At 38.7% G+C, this 23,887-nt stretch overlaps 1 protein-coding gene across 1 annotated transcript in view; it reads right to left on the bottom strand.

The window, feature by feature from the left end:
- Nucleotides 1-23,887, bottom strand: part of TMTC4 (transmembrane O-mannosyltransferase targeting cadherins 4) — a gene marked incomplete at its 3' end in the record, with an annotated part of 49,356 nt that overhangs the window by 21,957 nt on the left and 3,512 nt on the right. The window contains exons 2-5 of the mRNA XM_082014522.1: nt 22,142-22,257; nt 19,788-20,004; nt 15,832-15,919; nt 2,055-2,152 (exon numbers count right to left, since the gene is read on the bottom strand). Of these exons, the coding sequence (XP_081870648.1) occupies nt 2,055-2,152; nt 15,832-15,919; nt 19,788-20,004; nt 22,142-22,257 (519 nt within the window). The remainder of the gene's footprint in view (nt 1-2,054; nt 2,153-15,831; nt 15,920-19,787; nt 20,005-22,141; nt 22,258-23,887) is intronic.

Below are 23,887 nucleotides of genomic sequence, written 5' to 3'. Positions count from 1 at the left end.
AACCACAAACATATATTTTTTAAAAATACATCTTAAATTCCACTTCTGCCATGAGTTATTGCACATCTTAATTCTGATTCCAAACACGTAGAAAGATACATTAGTAGTAATGATGGTAGAATGGTAACTAGAGAAACTGAGCTCAGATGAGTAGAATACAGTGTTACTGTAACAGGGATCCTTCTGCTACACGGAATAACCCTTTGGGGAATACCATGTACCAGCAAGCTAGATCCGATATGCATGGTCACAACAGTATTCTGCTCTCTGTCTTCTTTCCCAAATGTTCCACAGCATGAATGCTGTGGTCAAAAGGTAAGGCTTCTGTCAGTAAGGTTCAGTTTCTTTAAGCTGTCTACTTATCTTTTGCTGTGCAGCACAGTATCTTTTGACTCTCAGGTTTCAGAAATACCATTTTAAAGGGTACATAACTTGTCACAACAAACAAAGACTCAGAAAGATTTAACAGAGGTATCAGGCTTGCTTTACTTGTAATTACACCGGTATACACAGTGAAAGCTGCTGGGGGGAGGGGGGGTGGGTAAAAGCAAAGTTCTATGTGACATCAGCCACTACACATAAAACTAGAGCATATTCAGTGCTTTGCATGTCTACACTTGAACATACTACCCCCAAGCAAGGTACCAAAATGTATCCAGGGATAATTCTGTTCAGGTGACCAGCAAAATCCGGCTTTAACATTTTCCCGTCAATATTTCAGCAATCACCAACCATGACAATCCTGGAATATTTAGCCTATATGCTAACAACTTGAAATTACCTCACTGTTCTAAAGACCAAATGGAAAAAAGACAGTAAAAATAGTTCCAGGTGAGGCAATGAGTTAGTATACTGGGAGGCCACAAGTCTCCTTCTAACAGTCAAAGGGAGAAGACAGAAGATAGGTTAGAGAGTGGCATGGTTCCATGTAGAAAGGTCACCTGGCTCACTTGCATGGAGATAGGAAGGCAAGGATCCTGCTGAAAAATACATTCAGCCTACAAGCAATCTTTTTAATGTGTGGTTTATCCCTTCATCCCTCTGACCTGTGCCCCTCAGTACAACAATAAACATAATCGTCCTAGCAATGCAACAGCAAACAAATAAAAACCCCAGATCCAATAACAATTCTGTGTCTGCTAGCTCAAATAATTACTCCACACCACTACAGGAAATAATTGCACCATGTTCTAAGAGAATTCTTAAAACATGTTTTCCTTACAGACACCTTTGAGAAAATACATCACTCTGCAAATATCTATCAAAAAATAATGTCCTAAAGCAAGAAGTTTTCTGTAATTTCTTCTCTCTTTTTTTCTAGCAAGGACAAGAGAGTCTTTGCCGCAAAGAATTCTTCTGATTCTGTTTCTTTACCTATGTTGGTTAAAGCTATAAACCAGATTTATTTATAAAGATATATGGCTATATGAAAGGTAAAAATCACAGATGTAGCATTTCAGGTGGCTGATTTGGTCACCCAAACCAGAACGTCTTCACTGAAGTAATAAAAAACAAGAGCATAATGAACATGAACAGTAACTCTATATGCTTGCATAGACAGATCCTTAAATAAGGGACAGAAGGAAGAGATTCAGTATTAGAAATGCATAAACAATGGTCCTACTTCCAGTTACACTGTTCACAAAAGCAAGAGTATGGAGCTTTGAAAAATACTCTCCTCCAGTTGTATCTTTGTTCATAAGCCTTTAACAAGAGGTTTGTAGGCCTCCTATCTCAACAATTACATTCAAAAACAAGGCCAGCAAATGTGATATGAATTGAAACTAACACTGTAAATCTTCTAAATTTTGCAAAAAAATTAACAATATGCAACCTGCTTACAAAAGATAAAATGAAGAATTCCAACAGATTGGCAGGGATACAAACAAGACAGATCTATTAGAATACTGCTTTTTGTCAATGTTAACTAGTTTTCTGAACAGAACAAAAAGGTGTGCATGCGATTAGCTGTGGAGAAGATTCATCTTTGTAGGCTTTACAACTGCACCTGACAGATGCTGAGGTCAAAATTCAGTCAATAAGAGGATTCTTACCAGTATTGTAATTCCTTGTTCTTTGCACAGCATGGCTATCGCACCTAGGATAACACTCACCAGCACCCAGAATATAGAAAAATTATGTCCTTCCTTACCTGTCAAATTAAAGCATGCCGTAACATTAGGTTTATACATTTAAAGGTAAAGTTAGAAATCTAACTTTAAATTCAAATTTTGAAAATATACAGCATTTAATGTCATAATGTTTTCTATCGGTCAAGATCTGGATACACAGACTTAAAAAGCATAAGGCACCTCCTGCAATATGCTGGCATTTGTCCCTTTATTACAGTCATTTTCTATTCTCAGAGACATTAGAAATCTCCCTGTTTGCTAGATGTTTTAGCCAGATTAATTAGAACGGCAGAAGCTTCACATAGTTTCCATAATTCATCATCTGCAAAGGTTAATTACCAATATTTAGACACATTTATCATCCTTAGCTAGAGCTCTATCATTACTGGCCACTCTCTTCCAAGCTACCACAAGAACAATAAATTCTTTCTAATGGTTACACGTGAAGTGTCACACACACAAACTGTTTTAACTGTAGTCTAATCTACAAAGGCAGAATGAGCTGCTTCTCCAGGGCTACTGCATTTAGCAAGTACCTCATTTCATTAGCACTGCAACGGAATGCCATGGAGCTCAAAAATTTCAACATCTGAGCAGAGAAGCAGTGCTGGTACTCAGGATGCAGTTTTAGAGCAGGGTGAGGAACTCTGGGGTTAAGAGATCACGAATAACTACAGCTTCTACTCAAAGAGTCTTTAAAGACTGCACCATGTAGCTGATTTTGGGTACTACAAGCAGGCATTTCTGAGACTAAAATAACAATAAGCCCTACTTCAGCCAAGGTACTGTCACACACACAGTACATGGGTACTTCACATAAAAACATATCTGTCACAACCTCTACTCCACAGATGCAAACAACAGAGGGAAGCACTCTGCTCATTCAGAGGCAGTTTTTTGATTCAAGCAACACGGGCTCTACAGGCATCATAAGAATCAATCTTTGACTTGGCACGTGAAAAAACAAAGTTGAACTCTACATTCATTGACAGAATCCCTTTCCTACTTTTCCTTGATCTCTAGAGCAATACTTCCCTACTGCTAATGCAGGTTTGACTCTCAGTACTTAAAAAGAAATGCAGTAATGGTCTATGGAAAGGGTAAATGGCAGAATGAAGATGAATTTCACCAGAAGTAGGCACCTACAACTAAGCTAGTATGCTAGGTTTCCTTTCTGGCTGGTTGAGAGAAGAGGACACCTCTAGGGATTAAGTTAGCTAATTAATTAGGTAATTGTGCAGTTATCCACCTTTCAGAAGAGTATCTCACTGTCTTCACTGATTATAAAGGGAAATGAGTATACTCAGATGTTGTTGAGTCAGACACAAACCATAACCTGAAAGTTTTGTGAAAATGATCTGCTGACGTGAGCGGCCTCTCTCATTTTGAAGCAGACTACTTTTGTGGAAAAGAACAGAATTTTTTATAAAAATACGTAGAAGAACAGGTTTTGAGGTTGCTTCTAGCACTCCTTTCTTACCTAAGACTTAAAACTTCAACAGAGTGAATATTAACATCTTTGAGATTCATCATTGCAATACCTAGTAGGCATTTGTTCCTTCTCCTTCCACCCCAAATTACGTCCTAACAGGCAAAGTAAGACTTAACTTCAGAGGTTTTGATGTTATAAAGGTAAAAGAAGGCCTTCAGAAGGAAAGAAGTCACACACATCTCAACAATACTAAACCTAAACATGGAAATACAAAATATATAATGACTAAACTAAAGAAACATTGCAACTAAAAAAAAAAAATGTAATGAGGAAACTCCAGCTCACATCAGTTATACAGAAGAACAACTAAGGGTTGCAATTCAAGGAGGAAGGGGCTTCAAAATTCATAGAATTCATCTAAGAACTTCTAAGAGTACTCCTAAGAATAAAGGGAATCTGTCCTAAATACATCCTTTGAAGGAACTCGTCAATTCTTCAGACTCTGCAATACAGCACAATGTTCAGCCAGTTCTTGAAATTCAGTTTTGTTTTGTTTGTTTGTTTTTAATGTAGAAATAAACTAGCTGACAGAATGCAAAGATGGAAGGCAATTGACTGTGTTCACAAAATGACAATCAGTCATTCTTAGTGTAAAAAGAACAGTGAACAAAGCCAATGGACTTCACTGTGTTTACTGAAGGATACTTTCTTTAGCTGAGAGATTTCTTCTTCCCAGAATCAAATTCTGGTAGAAAGAAGTCAGGACAACTAAGCACTTCTTTGAGAAGCAGTATCAGTACATAAATACAAACTATCTTAACACAGAAGATAGTAGGAAGTATATGTAGTAAGAGACCAGCTGTCAATTCACAAATGCTTTGATGATTCAAAATGTAAGAGTAATTAGGAAAAAATGAACAAGATCAATATCAAGGACAAGTGTAACAGCAGCACACTCATACAGAAACAAACTCAGAAAGGTCACATTACGAAATGAGAAAAGGTAATGTATGTAAAGAACAAAATCCACAATTCCATAGATATATTAGTAAAAAGAAGAGCAGCAACAAAAGTTATTCCAATACGCAGTGAGAAAGAAAATGGACAATGCCAAGAAAACACAAGTGTTCTGTGCCTTTTTGCTTCATTTCTTCACAAAGGGGTCAGCTGCAATCAGATGGCAAGCACAACATGAGCAGATCGGGAGCAAGAACAAAAGCAAAAATAGTGAACTACAAGACAGAATTTATAGAGCAGTCAACCCGTTTCAAATTACAGCAATTGTTAAATTGTTAAATTTACTACCCTGGGTTGGAATCTCAGCTGTTACCTCTTAGAAATCATGAAAAAATACATGAGAATCCAGAAGCTTGAAATATAATAAAACAATGCTTACATGTCTACTTTTAGAGAGGAAAAGAGATATGAAAGGATAAGCTAAATAAACAAAGCTAAGCTGACTGGTCAAAATTGCCCAGAAAAAAAACCCACTTAGACAAAATAATTCCTAGGTGACCCTCTAAAACATAAAAGCTTATGATTATTTGTTTGCCAAAGACATGTTTTAGCTATTTATATCAAACAGAGTATAATTTGTGACTTGGATAGAAAAAAAAAAAAAACACGGGCCTTCCTGATGAAAGCAGACCTTGTAAACATCCTATAACTTCACGAAGGCATGGGAATACCACTGGAGACAGTGCGAAATACACCAGAAGAAATATGGGCTGCATGAAGTTATTACAGAATAGATACAAATAACAGCTGGAAAACTACGAGTCTAGCTCATTATGAAAAATGTAAAGATATGTTCTGGACTGGGTCCTTCCTCCATCTGGCTCTAACAGATGATTTTAAAAATTTCGATAACGGAATAAGGAATGTGCTGATTAAGTCCAGAGGTGCTGCCAGAATGCAATGGCCAGGGAGCATACTAAGAAGTCAGAACTCCATTGACAAACTGGAGAAATTGTCTAGTGAAAAAACTTTATAATCAAATTCCATTCAATAGGCACACATTCAAAGTTGTGCAGAAACAGGTTTGTCTTCTTGTGAAGATCCCAAGTCTCAGATGCCAGGAATGTCTCAGCATGTCAAGTGTAGCAAAGCTTAAGCATGGACTCTCCAAGATGGTAAAAGCACTCAGCATAAGAGAAATAATGAGGGACCCATAATAAGGATCTTATGGAAGACTGTCTCCCATAAGATCCTCATAGAAAAGCTGTTGATGCACAGGCTGAATGTGCAGACAGTGAGGTAGATTGAAAACTGGCTAAATGGCCAGGCCCAGTAGATGGCAATCAGCACAAAGTCTAATTGGAGGCCAGTAACTACCAGTGTACACCAGGGGAAAATACTGGGTCCAATCCTGCCCAACATCTTCATTAATGACCTGGATGATGAAGCAGAGTGCACCCTCAGCAAGTTTGCAGATGACACAAAACTGGGAGGAGTGGCTGATACGCCAGAGGGTCATGCTACTGCCCAGAGGGACCTCAGCAGGCTGGAGAAGTGGGCTGGTAGGAAACTCATGCAGTTTAACAAGGGGGAGAGGAACAACCTCAGGCACAGTACATACTGGGGGCCACCCAGTTGGAAAGCAGCTTGGCAGAAAAGCACCTGAGGGTCCTGGTGGACACCAGATTGATTGAACATGAGCCAGCAATGTGCCCTTGCAGGAAAGAGGAGTAATGGTATCCTGGCCTGCATTAGGCAAAATATTGCCAGCAGGCTACGGGAGAGGATCCTTCTCCCCCACTGACGAGGTCATACCGCGAGTAGTGTGCCCAGTTCTGAGCTCCCCAGTACACGAGACCCATGGACATACTGGAGTTAGTCCAATGAAGGGCCACAAAGATGATAAAGGGACTGGAGCATCTCTCCTATGAGGAAAGGTTTGAGAGAGCTGGGACTTTTTCAGCCTGGAGAATAGAAGGCTCAAGGGGGATCTCATCAATGTATATAAATACCTGAAGGGAGGGTGCAAAGAAGACAGAGACAGGCTCTTTTCAGTGGTGCCCAGTGACAGGACCAGAGAAAATGGATACAAACTGAAACACAGGAGGTGCTGTCTGAACATCAGGAAACACTTTTTTACTGAGAGGGTGACTGAGCACTGGCACAGGTTGCCCAGAAAGGTTGTGAAGCCTCCATCCTTGGAGGATGACTTTTGACATTCAAAAGTCATCTGGACACAGTACTGGACAACTGGCTCTAGGTGACCCCGCTTGAGCAGGTCAGTTCGGGTAACCTCCAGAGGTCCCTTCCAACTTCAACCACTCTGTGATCAAGATCTCCTCCTGAACACCATAATCCCTGTTCCTTTATTTTCTTCTGGAGCCTAAAAAGGTCAATACAGTCATATAAATAATTGTAATATTATGAAAATTCACCAGTGACTAAATTTCAAAGAGAAAGTATTTCAATTAAGAAACTTTTTATCTTGTGTTTGTTCCTGGGTCAATATGCACACTCACCCATCCCCCTCCAAATGCAGAAATCTCAGTAAACTAGTCTAAAAATAGGTACAAAAGACCTTCATTCAGCAATGTCTTCAACATTTTTTTTTAAACAGTGATTTGAAAATGTAAAGCACTGCATAAGTGCTAATTATTATTATGAGATACACACATACCAACATAAGTAATCACTCTAACAAAGCACATTCCCCTAATACAGCACTGCTTCCCACCAGAAAAATCTTGTGTCAGAAAATGAAACCAATCTTTCATTGGCACCTGTGCCTGGTTGAAATTGGTACACCATATTGTGAGTAGGCATTGTGCCACTCTGACAGATGGATAAAATTGTAAGCATGCCAAAGAAACAGAGTACTTGCTGCTTTTTTTTTTTAAGCTAGAAAAAGACAGTGTTTCTATACAAAACCAAAAAGGGTTGCTCAGATGGTCCCTCTTGAGGAGTATATTAAGCCTGAAAATTGAGGGGATTCAACGAAATACCTATATAAAACATAAACAAGCCATGAGGGCTCCCCCATTTAAACCGCTAGACTTAAGTATAAGCATTCCTAGAGCATGGATGCATACACAAAGTGTTCTGCAGTGTGGAATTGACTGATACTAAATTTATGAGCAGCACATTGATGATACACCTCAAGTCTGTCTTCCTAAATGCTAATCATATTTTGGGAGACCTTATTTTACAGTGTCCTAAATCCACAAATCAATGAAAACAAATCCCTTAGAAGTTAAGGATATGAAGAAAATAAATTTAGAATACCAAGCTTAGTCTTACTTTAAAGACTAACTAACAAAATCCCAAACAATTATTACCAATTCAGACATCTAGGCATTCAGCATTTGCTTCTTTAAAGTTAATTGAGCAACTTAGGGCTCAGCCAGGTGACAGCTTGGAGCAGTTTAAGAAAACACCATCTTCAGGTGAATCCCAGTCATTGATTCTGTGAAAGCACCTACTCCTTTGAAAGTCAAAGCAAAGTTAAGTTATATTGAGCTCCTGCAGGAAGTTTTAATTTTTAACTGAAATAGATCACAAACACTCATATATTCCATTCATGTGTCTTGCCTGCAGGGATGTTACCATCCAACTAAACTACTACAAATACTCATCTAACCAAGGTCTAAGATTTCCCTGCTTGTGAATTGCTAAGCAAAGTTGGAAGAATTACCTAGTCTTAAAAGATCACATAAGAACCCACTGTTAGAAATAACTTAAGCCTGAGATCTCCTTATGTGTCTCCAAACGTACATACTACTCCAGCTCAGTGTTTCACTTAATAATGAAATTACAATAGCAAATGCCATTCCTAAATATATCCAAGCATCTCAAACTCATTACATATAGGCTACAGTAAAGTGATCATCTATCCCGGAATTAGACCACATTGGACAAGCAAAAATTAGCACTAATTCTACAAAAAAGGTTACTGTTTCTCCTTTGCCCACTAAAACATTGAAATTGTTAGTTTTTCCACATACAACTATTCCCTCACAACGTGTTCAGATATGAACAGTAGGGCACACAGTTGAAAAATCAGGGTCCACATATTTAATAATAGTAAATACCTCTTGACCAATTGCAAAATAGCTAACAAATTCCCCATACTGTAAAAATGATCTCTTTCACACAGGGCACTTAAACATTTCCAATCTATAGGAAAACCTCCATAATACCAGCCTCCAATATTCACAAAACTCATCACTATAGTCTATTTCACATGCTTTATTAAATTAGCAATGAACTAGTAGATGACTAATGGGCAACTACACAGAACAAAACAAAACAGAAACACACAACCAGATCAAAGTCATTTTTAGAAGTCGTAGCATATGAGCAAACAGTTGATTCCCTATTTAATATCCAGGCCAATATTATTCACATGAAGCAAATCATGAACTCATCATTTTACATCACTCAGAGATTGCCAATGCAGATGGCAAATACGTGCAACTGGATCACTGTCAAAGTTGAAGACAAAGGAAGGGAAAACGAATACTACAGCAGTTTTAAATTGCCTTATGAATTCCCAGGCAAGCTGCATTAAAATTCAGCAAAGTTAATAACCCACAATTCCCTTCAAAACATACCTAAACAGTTGTCAGCTCTTGCTGTCTCCAAAGCCTATGCAGTGGATTTGTCCCCACAGTTGTTTTAAAACAGCAGGACAGAATGAGAACAACAGATTAGTTCCTTGCAAATATAAATATTATCCTATCAAATATGGTAACATCAAAAACTGTATATTGGGAAAAAGTAACAGAATTGTAGAACTTCAGTAAGATATAATTATAGCCCACATAGTATGTTAAATGCTTATACTTTAAAAAAAAATAAATTAATGCTATAGATTCTGGCTAAAAGGAACTGTCTACCCAAAAATCCACCAAAACAACAACTAAACCACATCAGGCAAACAAGCAGCAGTATATCCCGAGCTTTAAAAAACCTCACTATTTTTCTTTGGGAGTTTTCCAGTCTGATACTGATATGTTTCTGACCTCCTGATTGTTTTCAGTATTATATATACTTTCCTCACAGTACCCCCAAATCCTCCTCAGACATTTTATAAGCCCTTACTCCCAAGCAAAAAAAATTTTCTTACATTCATTCACTTAGACATCAGGTGAAAACAAGCACTAACCAGTCTCTCTCCTATGACTTTTGCCTCCTTTAGAGAAGACCAAGAATGACAGTTCAACAACTACGTCTATGCTAGTGAAACACAAACAGATTCCTGGAACTCAGCTGTACACAAATCTCACCATTGCCTTGCTGCAAGAATAGTCAGGTTCTTTATGGAAGACTTAAATAATCTATCTGTCTGATAGTAGCATTGGGATGCTGTTGGTGACAAAACAGTATATGTTACTGAGGACACAACCGTATCAGTAGCATAAACTCAGGCTTTTCAAAGTTTGTTTTACCCTGATGCTCGCTCAAAGTTCATTAGTAAAAGCAAACCGGTATCAAACATGTTTTGGTAACAGTACTTGGAAGATGACACAAATGCAGTCCACAAATCCTGATTTGTGTTATCCAAATACACCTGACAGCCAAATCCAGAAACAAGGACACATGTGGTTGACCTAGGGTTTAGGGTCATACTTGCCTTTAATATATAAAAATCTAGCAGAACAAAAGGAAATAGGATGTTAGAACAAACTAGCAGATTCCACTTTTCTGCAGGATCATCACAAAGCAGCTATTGCTGGATTAGAAACATAAGCCTGATGCAATGGAAAGCACAGAATGGGTTTTGGTTGTTTTCTCCCACTCTTTCTTACTAACAAAGACTATTCCACTAAGATAAATTACCATTTTAGTCTGACCTAGAAAGTGATGTAATACCAACTCTTAGCTTGGACTAGAACTATCAATGTGCACTGGCAGTATCGCAGACTTTCTGGATCCTGTGGATTTGCCAGCAGAAGGAAAACATTTGAGAGAAGAAAAGGTATTTTTTCTTTGCTGCTTAGGAAACATTGTTTAAGTCTGTTCTTTAAACTATATGTGTATATTTTAAAAATGCTTGTTCTTTACCTCTATTTAGAGTGAGATCAGCTTACCTTTGGGACTAAGACAGTTTTTGCTGTCTTTGACTCCCTCAATCTATGCAGAATCAAACTCAGCTAAACTCAGATAAAATGGTCTTCACTCCTTATTTATCCTATTATTTGTGAACGGCTAGAACAACTGTTCATAAAAGAAGGAAACTCATACCACCAAAATGGAAGCATCAAAGGGTAAAACTTCATACTTACTTTAATACAACAAAACCACTGAAAAATCATTCTCTACTACAGTCACTTCCCTGTATTTAGCTAACTTTTCCTACAGCCTTTCATACAAACATAGAATCACAGAACAGCCCAGGTTGGAAGGGGTCTCCAAAGATCATCTGGTCCAATCTTTTGTGGGAAAGGGAGCATAGATGAGATTACCTAGCACCCTGTCCAATTGCATCTTGAAAACCTCCCATGATGGGGACTCTGCCATGTCTCTGGAGAGGTTGTTCCAATGATTGATTGTTCTCACTGTAAAAAATTTTTTTCTTATACCAAGGTGAAACCTCTCCCAGTGAAACTTGCATCCAGTGCCCCTTGTCTTCTCCATGTGGCTCCTTGTGAAGAGAAAACCTCTATTCTCTTTGTAGCTGCCCTGTCCAATACAGACACTATCCTTTCCTATACAGACACTAATGTTCACAGAGCTGCCTGATGCGTTGGACCAACCTCCCTTCCCAAAGCAAAAGAATTATGGCAAGGGCAGAAAATAAAACTGTTTGTGGTGGTTGGTGGGGTTCAGCTAGAGGATGCATGGGTACAGTGGAGAACAAGACTGCCGTTGGAGGGACCATGACAAGCTGGAGGAATGGGCTGACAGAAGCCTCATGAAAACCAAGGACAGCACCATGCAACAGTCCAGGCTGGGGCCTGGCTAGACTGCAGCTCTGAAGAAAAGGATCTGGCATTCCTGGTTGACAAGTTGAAGATGAGTCAGTAGTGTGCCTTTGCAGCAGTGAAGAAGGTTAAATGCATGCTGGGCTGTACTAGCTACACCATACCCAGCAGGTCAGGGAAAATTGTTGTTCCTCTCTACTCAGCTCTTATGAGGCCACATCAGGAGTACTGTCTTCAGTGTGGTGTCCAACACAAGAAACACATCAACCACATGGAAATCCAATAAAGAACCACTAAGACGGTTAGGAGGCTGAAGAATATAACATAGGAAAAGAGGCTGAGGCGAACTGGTCATGTGTCATCCCCCTACCATGCTTGAAGATTTTCAAAACTCATCTGGTTAAGGACCTGAGCAATCTGAGCTATGAAGTTAACTCTGCTTTAAGCTGTTGGACTAGAGATGACCTCCAAAGTTTCCTTCCAACCTAATTCGCTCTATGATCTATGATAAAAGGAAGATGGATTGCTCCATTTTAGCGGTTGTCTGCACTTCCATCCACTTGAAGTGACAATGGAAATGCACCCTAATTTACAAGCCTGGTCCTCTAAGCTTCTACACAACTGAGAGATTCTAGTACCTCTAGAAGATGACTGCAAGTGCCTAAGATAAGCTATTCGTGTGACCGGCCATCAAAAAGAGTCTATCTCTTTCCAGAGAAGGAAACACAGAAGGAGCAGGGAGAGAAGACTTTTAAGTTGCATGCCCAGGTTAGATGCTTAAGGTGGCAAAGTAGGGAAACCTCCTAGAGGTTCAGCCAATAAAGCCTGAGAATACCACATACATAAGGGACACGAGGTGAAACACAGCTCGTTTATGAGACTGGAGGTCAACTTTGTAGGGATACTGGTGGTGGAGACAATCTGGGATTCATCCCAGAGTACTGAAGGAGCTAGCGGATGTTATGGCAGGACCCTTCTTGATCATCTACCAAAGGTCTTGGGAGTCTGGGAAGGTTCCTGCTGACTGGAACCTAGCCAATGTTATTCCAGTCTACCAAAGGGGCATGACGGAAGACCCAGGGAACTACAGACCTGTTAGTCTAACCTCAGTTCCAGTGCAGGTTCACAGTGCACTGGATTGAAGAACTGGATGAAGGGCAGAGCTCAAGGGGTTGTAGCGAATGGGGCTACATCTGGCTGGCAACCAGTCATCATCAGTGTTCCTCAGGATTCAAATCTAGGGCCAGTTCTGTTCAATATATTTATCAACAATCTGGATGCAGGAGTGGAATGCACCATTAGCAAGTTTGCTGGTGATACCAAACTGGGAGCTGCTGTTGACTCTCTTAAGGGACAAGACGACTTGCAGAGGGATCTAAATAGATTGGAGCATTGGGCTATGATTAGTGGGATGAAATTTAACAAGTCCAAATGCTGGATTCTGCACTTAGGATGGAATGCCAGGCACAAGTTTAAACTGGGAGAGGAGTGGCTGGAGAGCAGCCCTGCAGAAAGGCATCTGGGGGTGCTGGTTGACAGCAGGATCAATACGAGTCAGCTGTGTGCCCTGGCAGCCAGGAGGGCAAACCACATCCTGGGGTGCATCAAACACAGCATAACCAGCCGGTCAAGAGAGGTGATTATCCTGCTGTATTCAGCATTGGTGTGGACTCACCCAGAGTACTGTGTGAATTTCTGGGCCCCACAATTTAAGAAAGATGTTAAGGTGCCTGAATGCACCCAGAAGAAGGCAACAAAGCTGGTGAAAGGGCTGGAAGGAATGTCCCATGAGGAGCAGCTAAGGACCTCATGGGCTTGTCTAGTTTGGAGAAAAGTAGACTGAGGGGCAATCTCATTGCTCTCTACAGCTTCCTGAGGAGAAGTGGAGACAGAGGTGCTGATCTCTGCTCCCTGGTATCCAGTGATAGGACACGTGGGAATGATTCAAAGCTGTGTCAGAGGAGGTTCGGACTGGACATTAGGAAGCATTTCTTCACCGAGAGGCTGATCAAACTGGAACAGGCTTCCTAGAGAGGTGGTCGATGCCCCAAGCCTGTCAGTGTTTAAGAGGCAATTGGATAATGCCCTTAATAACATGGTTTAACTTTTGGTCAGCGCCGAATTGGTCAGACAGTTAGATTAGATGATCATTGTAGGTCCCTTCCAACTGAAATAGTCTATTCTATCTCACCCACCTTTCTATTTACAAATGAATGATTTTCACAGCAAGGCACATCCAGGATGAGCAGTGACTCTCACTCAAGTATTTCAAAACCAGTTCTCAAACCAGAACCATTCTGACCTGAAACCTTGACTCTGAAATGTCTGGATTTTGGCTCACCAGTCTGCAGCAAATCATGTAAAGTTCAGAGGAAAAAAAAACTCTGAAGCTTGGGCTCCTCCCTTCAGGCTCTACACAACATCTGTTAAAGAACTCAGTAACACTCTTCCACAGTGCTGGAAATAACTTTTCACTCTCTTGTTTAGGACATGCCAGATAGGATCTGCAAGAACCTTAAATTCTCACCATGCTACCCAAAATGAGGGAACTGTTGGGAGAGACTCAAGTATGTAACTTGGATACAATTTCCTGAGTACACAGAAAGTCTAAATTTCTTTAAGAAGTTGCTGAGGGAAAAGCAGGCAGGGAAGGTTACAGTAAACATTGAAAACTGATCTGAAAGACAAAAGGCACAACTATGCTGCCATACTATAGTTTTCCTTGGCAAATCTGCTTCAGACACACAGCTCTGACCCTATTATGATGCAATGTCCAATAAAAAATACTAAGTGCTGCTTAGTATCTTGTCTTCACAATATTTTCCTTCTTCTGTATCAATGGCAAGAATTTCAGTACAAGAATACTATTAAACTGACACTGATTTCTAAAAGCTATCAAACTGGCCTTTGCAAGTTGTACAAGGACTCAGAATACCCCTAACCAGAGTACACGTCACATTCTTAATCATTCCTGAGATGTCCTCCATATCAAAATAATTACAGAGTCCTATATAAAAATTTCCTAAGAATTTGGCTCTTGAGTTCTTCAAGTAAAGATTATTACCCCTGACATATAGGTCTACCTGCACCAACAAACTGGAAAGCTTTTTTGATTTATCTACTTTACTCTGGCACTAATGAAAGAAACATCAAAGGACAATCATACCCAGTAAAATACGTGAGAAAAGAATAAATGAGCAAGCAAGATCCCAAGGTCAATTTTCATCAAGAAATTATTAGTTCAGTTGAAAGAAATGAAACCTAATCAAAGGGGAGAAAAATACAAAAAATTAAGAGAAATCATCGTATCATTTGAAGTGGTGAAGATGAAGTTAAACTTACGTTATCAGCTGTAGAAATATGCAAAATAGTTCTAAACAATCTGAACTTAATTAGCAGGAGCTATTCACAGCATCTTAGAGTTCACTTACCCCCCTCAGCCTACACTAAGCTCTATGACGCCGTGACTGTGGCGTTAAGCTAGATCACCTAAAGCCAGCTCAGGTACCTCTGTAATACACTGCCAACTCTGGTTAAACATTACAGCCATACCTATTGAATTGATATTATACAAGCTCTTCACAACACGGCTCCTCATGGGTTCACCAAATGATTCCCATATTTCCTGTGGTGGGGTACATTCAGATACCAGGTGGCATGTCCTGTATAGTTTTTTATAATAATTAATTCATGTATTCTTGTGTGTGTATTTAACACAGCCCCAAGATAAGTTCTCCACAACTATTTAAACTGTCAACCTGCATTCAGATCAAGTAATACAACACATCTAAAAGCTCACTTGAAAAAACATCTATGAAGGAATAGTTCATGTTAAATACAGCTGTCTTACAAAAACTCTATGAAGAACACTACATTCAGTACGTATATGCCAGCACTTGCATATTGCAGGAATTTAGAGGTCTTACTCATATGAATAATTCTTTACAATTCATTAAAAATACAAGTAAGGTTGCTAAAGTTAGTTCCCATTTAAGCCTTCCCAACATAATGGCACAAAGTGTACTAAAATACTTAAGAATATACATTTATAGGTTTATTTCTTTCTAAAATGCTTACTAAAATATTTCTTTATGCTTCTAAACAATAAAATGTTTAACAAATAAACTTATTATAAGTCAGACTTTTCCTAAAATAAATTCTTAGTGTTTAATGGGAATTAGGGACCACAACCCTTCCAGCTCTTCTAACCATAAATACCTGATAAAGCAGTTTTGGGTTTTTTTTTTTAGTATTTTCTGAGGGTATAAACATTAATAAATTCAAACCACATCAAGCTGACATTCTTAGTTTTGCTATGCTTCACTGAAACATATGAATGCAGAAAAAATACACAATCTAAAATTAAAGGGGCAAACAGAATGCTTACTTTCTCTAAATGCTTTACAGTAGCCAAGGAATGACAACAAAAAGAACAGGGCACACAGTAGGTCTGCTCTGCCAACAATCCCAGCAACCTTCAGGAAAACAAAAAAAGAAAAAAGTTTCAGATTACTAGATTTTATTCTTAAAAAACCTGAGGTAAAGGTACGCAAACATATACAAAGTGAAATGTATAAAAGAATATCACTGTATTTTTTTTTTTAACCTGGTTTACTAGATTGGTGATAGCCAGTTTTCTAAGCCACATCCTAATTTTGATTTGGTATTGCTTAGTATCAACTAGGTAAATGATATGGCTTTAATTTAAAGTTTAAATTTAAAGCTGCAGTTTTAAGAAATGAAGAAGCACCTCACTGAATAAAATGTAGACTCTGCCTGATTCCATCTGTTTTTTTGGATCAGATTGCCTCTCAGGAGAACTCTTAGCAAACATCCTGAATCCCAACAAAACTGGCAGCTCTGCTGAAATGCAAATCAAGACTGTCCACTTTCAGAAGACAAGCCACCCTTCAAATTTCAGTCTGAACACTCAGAATGGACAAATAGCTTCCAGCCTGCAGAATCAGGGGAAAAAAAAAATTCCCCCCTAGCAGTTTTCTGTGTTGTATTAATCGATTGCATTACAGCTACCTCCAAATGCATCTTGCAACAGAAGCCATACTAATGCAAAAGAAAATGAGAAGTGCATTCTGGGACCTCTGTACTCCAGATCTGTGTCAACCTATTTAAATCAAGACCATTCTCAGAGCCATCCAACAAGCTTTGGTTCAAGCCCTTCAACTGTATTTACAGTAACTTGCTGAGGCACAGCATGACATATTTTTGGATCTTCATTCCTCAATTTCACAAGCATCGGGACACACCATGAATTTTTTGTGGAAACCATGACACGGGGGGTTGGCAGGAGACTGTAGAGGCCCTGATATTGGGACCTCACTAGAACATACATCCAGAGCAAGGATAATGGATGTTTCCGTGACTTTTCAGTCCAGTTCTACTTCCTGGAGTGCTGGGTTCCATGTTTCCAGAAGAAGATGTACACAGAGGCCTTTCTGAAGCAGGGCAGAACAGCTACAGGTATTTGTTTAATCCACTTTTTGAGGGGATGTTTCAGGGACAAAAGCAGAAACTTTGGTTCTTGTATAGTATACCAGTTATCCCATTTTGTGAGTGCAATAGAAAGAGGAAAGTAAAAAGATAATTTGTATCTTCATGTTATTTAAAGGCACCTGCTAATCCTCTCTCAGGAAAAGGGCATTTTTTGAGTCAGCCGGACATGATGAAACAACTACTTCTAAATAAGATCAGAGAGAGAGAGAGAAGTGTAGGACTGAATCCACTGAAGAGACTCTCTCCCACTTTACCCTCAGCTTCACTTGAGCACTGTAAAAGGAAAAACCATTGGACTCCTAAATTCAGTTCAGAAAGACTTCTTGATTTATCCAAAGCCATGCATCTAACTACCCTGTTTCTTCTATCTTGTAGAGGAATTACGAGAATTAGCTCAATAGCTGTGGAGTGCTTTGAAAGGTGAAAATAATGAAGTGTCATTCTTTTTCAGGAGCTTCTCTCAGCTAATGAGACAAAGTAAAAGTGAATCGACACAATTTTGAAAATAAATACCAACTTGTTACAACAAAGAGATTAAGGGGCTAATAACACACATATGGCCTCAGAGGACTCCAACAATACAATGTTATCTCAAATGCACGATGAGGCCTATAGTCTCTGGTAATAAGATAAACAAAAAAAAAGCAGTTTTAAATTAGTATCAGGTATATTCTTATGTCTGTGTTTCATTTAGTATTTCATCACTTGGATGTTTCAAAGAATAAGCATTTTTTAGGAGAGAACTACACCACAAGAGTGTTTACTTGTAGGTAGAAAAATGATAATGACAGATGTTTTTCTTACATAGGTACTGAAAGCATTAAGCTTTTCAAGATCTGTTTTACATGACAGTTTGTTTTGTGCTCTGTATACCCAAATCCAAAGCAGCAAACAGATTCTTCACAATTTCATGTCAAAATATGTCATCGCACTTCAAAACCAGGATGTCATGATACTTAAAACTCACAGCTTTAAAATCATGAGGAACGCTTTTTGAGTTGATACTAAGCTTTTTGAGGAGACACACACTCATTCTAGCACCATAGCAGTATCATGACTGCTTCAGTGCAGCAAGACTTATTACTCACTGCGTAAATGATTAGAGGCCTTTGTTCACTCCTGGATCTTAGAAGAGACATGGTATGTAAGCATGCAACTTTTTACCTTTTCTTCCGATGTTTGCCCGATGCATACGCAAGTCTTCAAACCTTGCATATGCAAGCAGACTGCACCACTTGTAATTCATCTGACATGACCAAGGTCTTACTAACATTTGCCTGATGATTTAAATATATTTTTAGAGTCAAATGGAATGAAAAATAAAATCATGGATATTGATAAAGGAGTCAATAGTAGGCTTATTACAAAGTTAAGATGCAAGTGATATTTCTCTTTACATGTCAGAACATCAAAAGCACTGAAGTCTTGTTTTACTTTGACATGTAGAACTGGTTTCGGAGAACAAATACAAGAGGCCCTTCTGGCACTAGCACAACATACTTTCACAAAGAAGTTATTCTGCAGGTGAGAAAACACAGGACAATGATTGGCAGGATGTTTTAGCCACACTGCCAAAAAAGGTGCCAAATTACTAACACGTAACTTTGGACCATCTCTAGGTTTCCAATACATGCAGGGTCCCCAGTCAGCTGAGAGGCATAGCTTTCTGTAACCTCTTCCAGATCAATCACGTGCAGAGTAAATGGAAAAAGCCAAAACCATGGCTTATTGTGGAAAAAATTAAAAATCAGTGCCACATATATGGAATAAGGTGCACTGAGGATTCAGTGTTCATTACTAGCACAAAGATCAATATTAAAGTTAGTACTTTTTCGGTAGCTCAGTACTTCCAAACTCTAAAAAAGCCATGATTTCTGCACTGTGATTATTTTATATTTCATTCATTCATTCCTACAAGATCAAGCAATCAGGGACCACATCCAGCAAGCCCACTGGCAGAAGGCCATAGCATTTTCTTAGCTATGAGTGCAAAAGAGCTTTTTAAGAAAACCACCTCCTCTTCACTAGAATTTCCACACATGGACTTTGATCTTTGGTCAGGTGTTTTAATTGGTTGCTGTGCATGTGCCATGTTTCTATTCTGCATCTTTACAGCTTCAACTTCTAGCCACTGTTATGCTTTTTTCTGCACTATAAAAGGGCCCACTGCTATCAAATTTGTGTTCCCCATGTACATCATTACAGACTGTGAAAAAAAATCCTTTAATCTTCTTCATATTAGAAATATAAACCCATGGAGTTCGATCTCTCATGACATGGGATGATTTCCAGGCCTTTAATCATTTTCATGGCTCTTCTGAGCCCTCTCCATTTTTCCCAGTGTCCTTGCAACATGGATTCAGAACTGGATGCAGTATTCCAACAGTCACATACAGAGTTCACATAATGCCCCTACTCCAATTTTCTATCTCCTTGGGTTTTTTTTAACAAAGTAAATGGTAATGAAAAGTGGTTACGTGTTTGCGTTCAGTTTATCTTCCATTCTCCTTGGCTGCTCATGAGCTAATGTTTCTAGTAATGAATTCTTAATCCAGTAATTAGGGAAACTGTAGTTCAGGGCTATCCTTCTTTAGTTATTGTACTTAAATGATTTAATTTATCTTCCTTAATGAGGTCCAGCCCTGTGGAATTACAGGCTTTTGGACATACTAACCATAATATGTGATTGTTCTCATAAGACATGTGCCAAGAGAAGTGTTAAGAATATATAAAAGCAATGTGTAGAGTAGAAGGCTATGTCAGAATTAATTAGTCAAAATGATCAAGAACTTCTAAGATATAAATCACTGGAGCTAATTATTCAGTACTTACACATTCAGTGTGCACTGGATGTACAGCAAACAGCAAAGCAGCTAGAAGAGACGTCTTTGGAGCCAGATTTAGCCTTCTTCCTTTGTTATTGAATTGCAGTCCACCCAATAATATCGAGAACACATCAACCATCAACACTGAGATAGTACAATGCAGTACTATATTGACGACATGGAAACCAACTGGGTAGAAGCCTCCAGCAAACAGGTAATTAATCCTATATAGAAACAAAAACATTAAGGCTAGGAATTACATCAATGGCTAGAGATATGCTAACAGAAAACCTAAACAACCCCATAGCAAGATCATATTAGACACACGCAAAAAAAGGCTGAAAAATACCAGCAAACCCCAGCACGCATGGTATTACCACTTAGCCACCACAGTCAGCTAGAAACGACGTCCTGATCTTTAGTCAAAGGTATTCATATGGGATACCATATTCAGCGTAATATCTATCCTCTCCAAAGATATAGACAATATATATGTTTATATATGTATAGACATAATGTAATATATATGTATAAACAAATGATATTATGTTAATCATACTATGGTTACTTAGAACTGGCTTTTGGTAAGGAACCAAATGTTGCAACACAGGAGTGTCCTGTGGATAAGCAACCCAGACTACTGAGGGGATACCCTTGACACTTATGAGAAGCTGTATCCAAAAACAACCTGATGAAATTATTTTAATTAAATCCACACAGTGAGGAAACTAATACACACTGAGACTATGATTTCCACTGACGTTTTAGCTGAAAAACGTCCTAGCATTTGGACTGATGATGGGAAACCATCTGGGTACAATCAGTGTCAATCCAAAAAGTAGTCAGTTAGCACATCTTAGTAACTCATTTGTGAAACTGTTTAAGAGAGAAGTTTCATGCAAGTATTAGAACCAGAAGGAAGTGTTAAGTGAAAATTCAGTCTAAAACCTTATTCAAGATAGGAGCTCTACGGTAAAATGGAGAGGGAGAAGAAAAGGGAGAAACATCTTGTTAATATCCGTATACTTTTATCAGTTGGTGAGATATACAGAAACTTAGTGTCAATAGGGCATTTTATATAGTTCATTTGTGAGTCTGCATCTGGCCTAAGTAAAATCTATTAAAACCTCCTAACCTATTATAAATGTGATACACATAAAAGTTGGAGCTTGGGGAAATTAAGAAAACAACGTTCTTACTTGCAAAAATAGCATTTTATGGACCATCTCCACATGCTCATCTATATTTTCAGATATAGTAATGACTGTATCCCAGTTTGCTCTTTAAACTAACCAGGATGTTACTAGAGATGGAATATACCACAGAGACCTTGAAAAGAAAGGAAAGCATGTGCTGTGTAATGCACTGAAAGCTTTAATAGGTTTAAGACTCTGCCACATTCTATTCAGTTGTGTATTTTCCTTGATGAAAATGTGAAGCAAGCCCAACAGACAGTGAAACCCACAGTGCTAAGTACTTAAAACACTGACACTGCACTCAAGAGTCAAAGCTTTTGCTTGAATGTGAGGACTAAGAGTGGGAGTACTTCTTCCGCTATCACTTGGTCCCTAGCTTAGGCCGGACACAACTACAGCACCAGTGCCAGGTCCCCATCCACAACATTGAGTTGCATGGGGAAAATAAAGAAGCTTAAGACTGGGTGGTCAAAGATTCTCTGCATTACTGTGCCAAACTTCTACATGGTCTACTGCTTGCTCAAATCTTTGTCCAAAAAAACATGAGCTAAGCATCTACAGAAGCAATCCTCATAAACCTTTAGTTGAGAAAACCAGCAATTTATATATATACAGGCAGATATCTCTCTCACTAGGATTCTCAGACACCAGCACTCACTTGAAGTTAGAATATCAGGGGGGAAGAGGTGGGAAGACTATTCAGTGACCGAACAGCAAAAGGTCACAGCAAATTGATGCTATTTATAAAAAAAATCATTTGGCAGGTCACCAGGAAAGCAGGGAACAGAAACTATAATAGCAGTATAAGTGGCAGCACGGCTAAGTGAAGGGAATGTACACCTCCTAGTTCTTTGATGATGTGACCTACATACTGAACCATACTGCCCCTAGTACCAAGGTATGTAAGAGCATAAGATGCAATCTCTGACAGGTACATTGTAATACAGAATGTCAAAATAATGCATACTTTGGGGAAAAAAACAATTTGAAAATTAAAACTCAATTTGAGATTAAGGTAGTGAACAGGAAAATCATATTCAGAAAAGGTATCCAACTACCCTCCAGATACTTTGCCTCTCTCCTTTTCTGTTGCCTCCTCCCTATGATCAGTTGAGTCAATATATATTAAAAAAATTCAGACCTTGAGCAAAAAGACAACTCTCACCTGAAAGTTAGGACAGTTAGTGGTCGATATGACTTATGACTGGTATTGCTGCTGAGTTTGCTACCCCAAAAGTCATGATGCCACAGGTCACCAAGTGGGGTTTCTGCCCTGAGGTCCTGAAAGGAAACATCGTAAATTACCAGATTCTTAACATTTCTGTTTTGTTTAAAGCAGCTAAAACACAAGCAAATTCTAACTAATACAAGCTCATGCTAACATGGACATAGCAGGTGTTTTGTTGGCTCACTACTGACATTTGACAACGTACCCAAATTTGCAACAAAGGTCATGAATGCCTGTTATCATAAAGGTCAAGATGCTTGGATTCTATAAGGAGGCATAACTATAGGAAATTTAGTAGGGCTATGTGTATTCACATAAGCTGATAACCTGGTCAATAGCTGAGATATGAAACACATAAAAAAACCCTTTACCTTATGCTTTTTTAAAAAGCCTTTGATTTTAGCTCTAGGTCATCTTGGAAAAGAGGCCAACTACGATCTCCTGCAAGTATCTATTTTTCTACCAGTGTCAGTAGCACAACAACTAATGAAAGCATGAAAGCAAGGAGACTAAAGATAGAAAATAACAATTAGCTATTTTTGAAACCTTACTTAGCACAGAACACTAATCAAACAGCTTTTTTTTTTTTAATTCTTGATACATGAAACCAAGAATCAAAATCTCTACCACTCTAAAAGATTAATAGTAGAAGAGAGAGAAGTAATGAAATATATTAATTTGGGATGAGGTATGGAAATGTTAAAAAAAAACTAGAAAGGAAAAGTCTACTTTTTCCTTTTATCTGAAAGCCATGCTCTTAATATAAAAATCCAAATAACCTAGACTATTGAATGGAAAACATACACTTTGGGGACAAAAAAATAAGGACCTTGGTAGCATCTGCCCCAGTTTTTTGTGAGTACAAGCTGGGAAGCTCAAACGAACATAGTAATCTTCTACTTGCTCCTCTTCTCCTGCTTCCCTGGGGCAATTAAATACCAATTTATGCTATACAAAATGTGCAGATTAACTACATTTAGGACAGAACTTAAGAACATAATTGTACTAGTAAATGAATAGCTTTTGTATAAGTGCTCGTATTGCACCTGCAATCAACCACAATACTCTACCCCCACCTTCTCCCCTGAAATTGTTCAGGAGACCAGCAAACCTAAGTAGATTAACAAGCCAATACAAACACAAGGAAGCAGACAAACCAGGTTGCTAAACCCATGAAAGGTCTTACAAAGCCCCATGTCCTATGTCTTATTCCTCCTACATCTCCATCTACCTACAAGATTCCCATATTACAATACACTTGGTTCACTAACTCCAGTTCCTCTCACTTGCTTCTACATTACCTTGAGCACCTCCTGCAGTCTCCAGTACCTTCCATCTCACCCTTAGCTAGAATTTTTGGCCTGCCAACAAGGCAAGAGATAATATATACCACTGCTCGTTCCAAGGTATAGCCAAATGTCTGGGCCACGCTGACTGGCTGCTGCTAAACTGAACTTAAAATAACTCAATTTTTCTTGCTTCTTTCTTAACACGTTCTGACTTTAATCCTTCCAAAAATCCAGGAAGAGATTTATTTCTATCACTTATCACATTTGGCCAGTATTAGACAACCTGTTTAAAAAAAATAGGAAGGGGAAGTAGGCTAAAAATCCTATCACATTGTCAAATGAAGTGAAGCATTCTCTAATAGGTTACTAATCAATATGCAGAAAAGAGAACAGG

This window comes from Phaethon aethereus (assembly GCF_964289735.1).
Source record: "Phaethon aethereus genome assembly, chromosome: 1".
Lineage (NCBI taxonomy): Eukaryota > Metazoa > Chordata > Aves > Phaethontiformes > Phaethontidae > Phaethon > Phaethon aethereus.
This window is presented reverse-complemented; position numbering and strand designations above follow the sequence as displayed.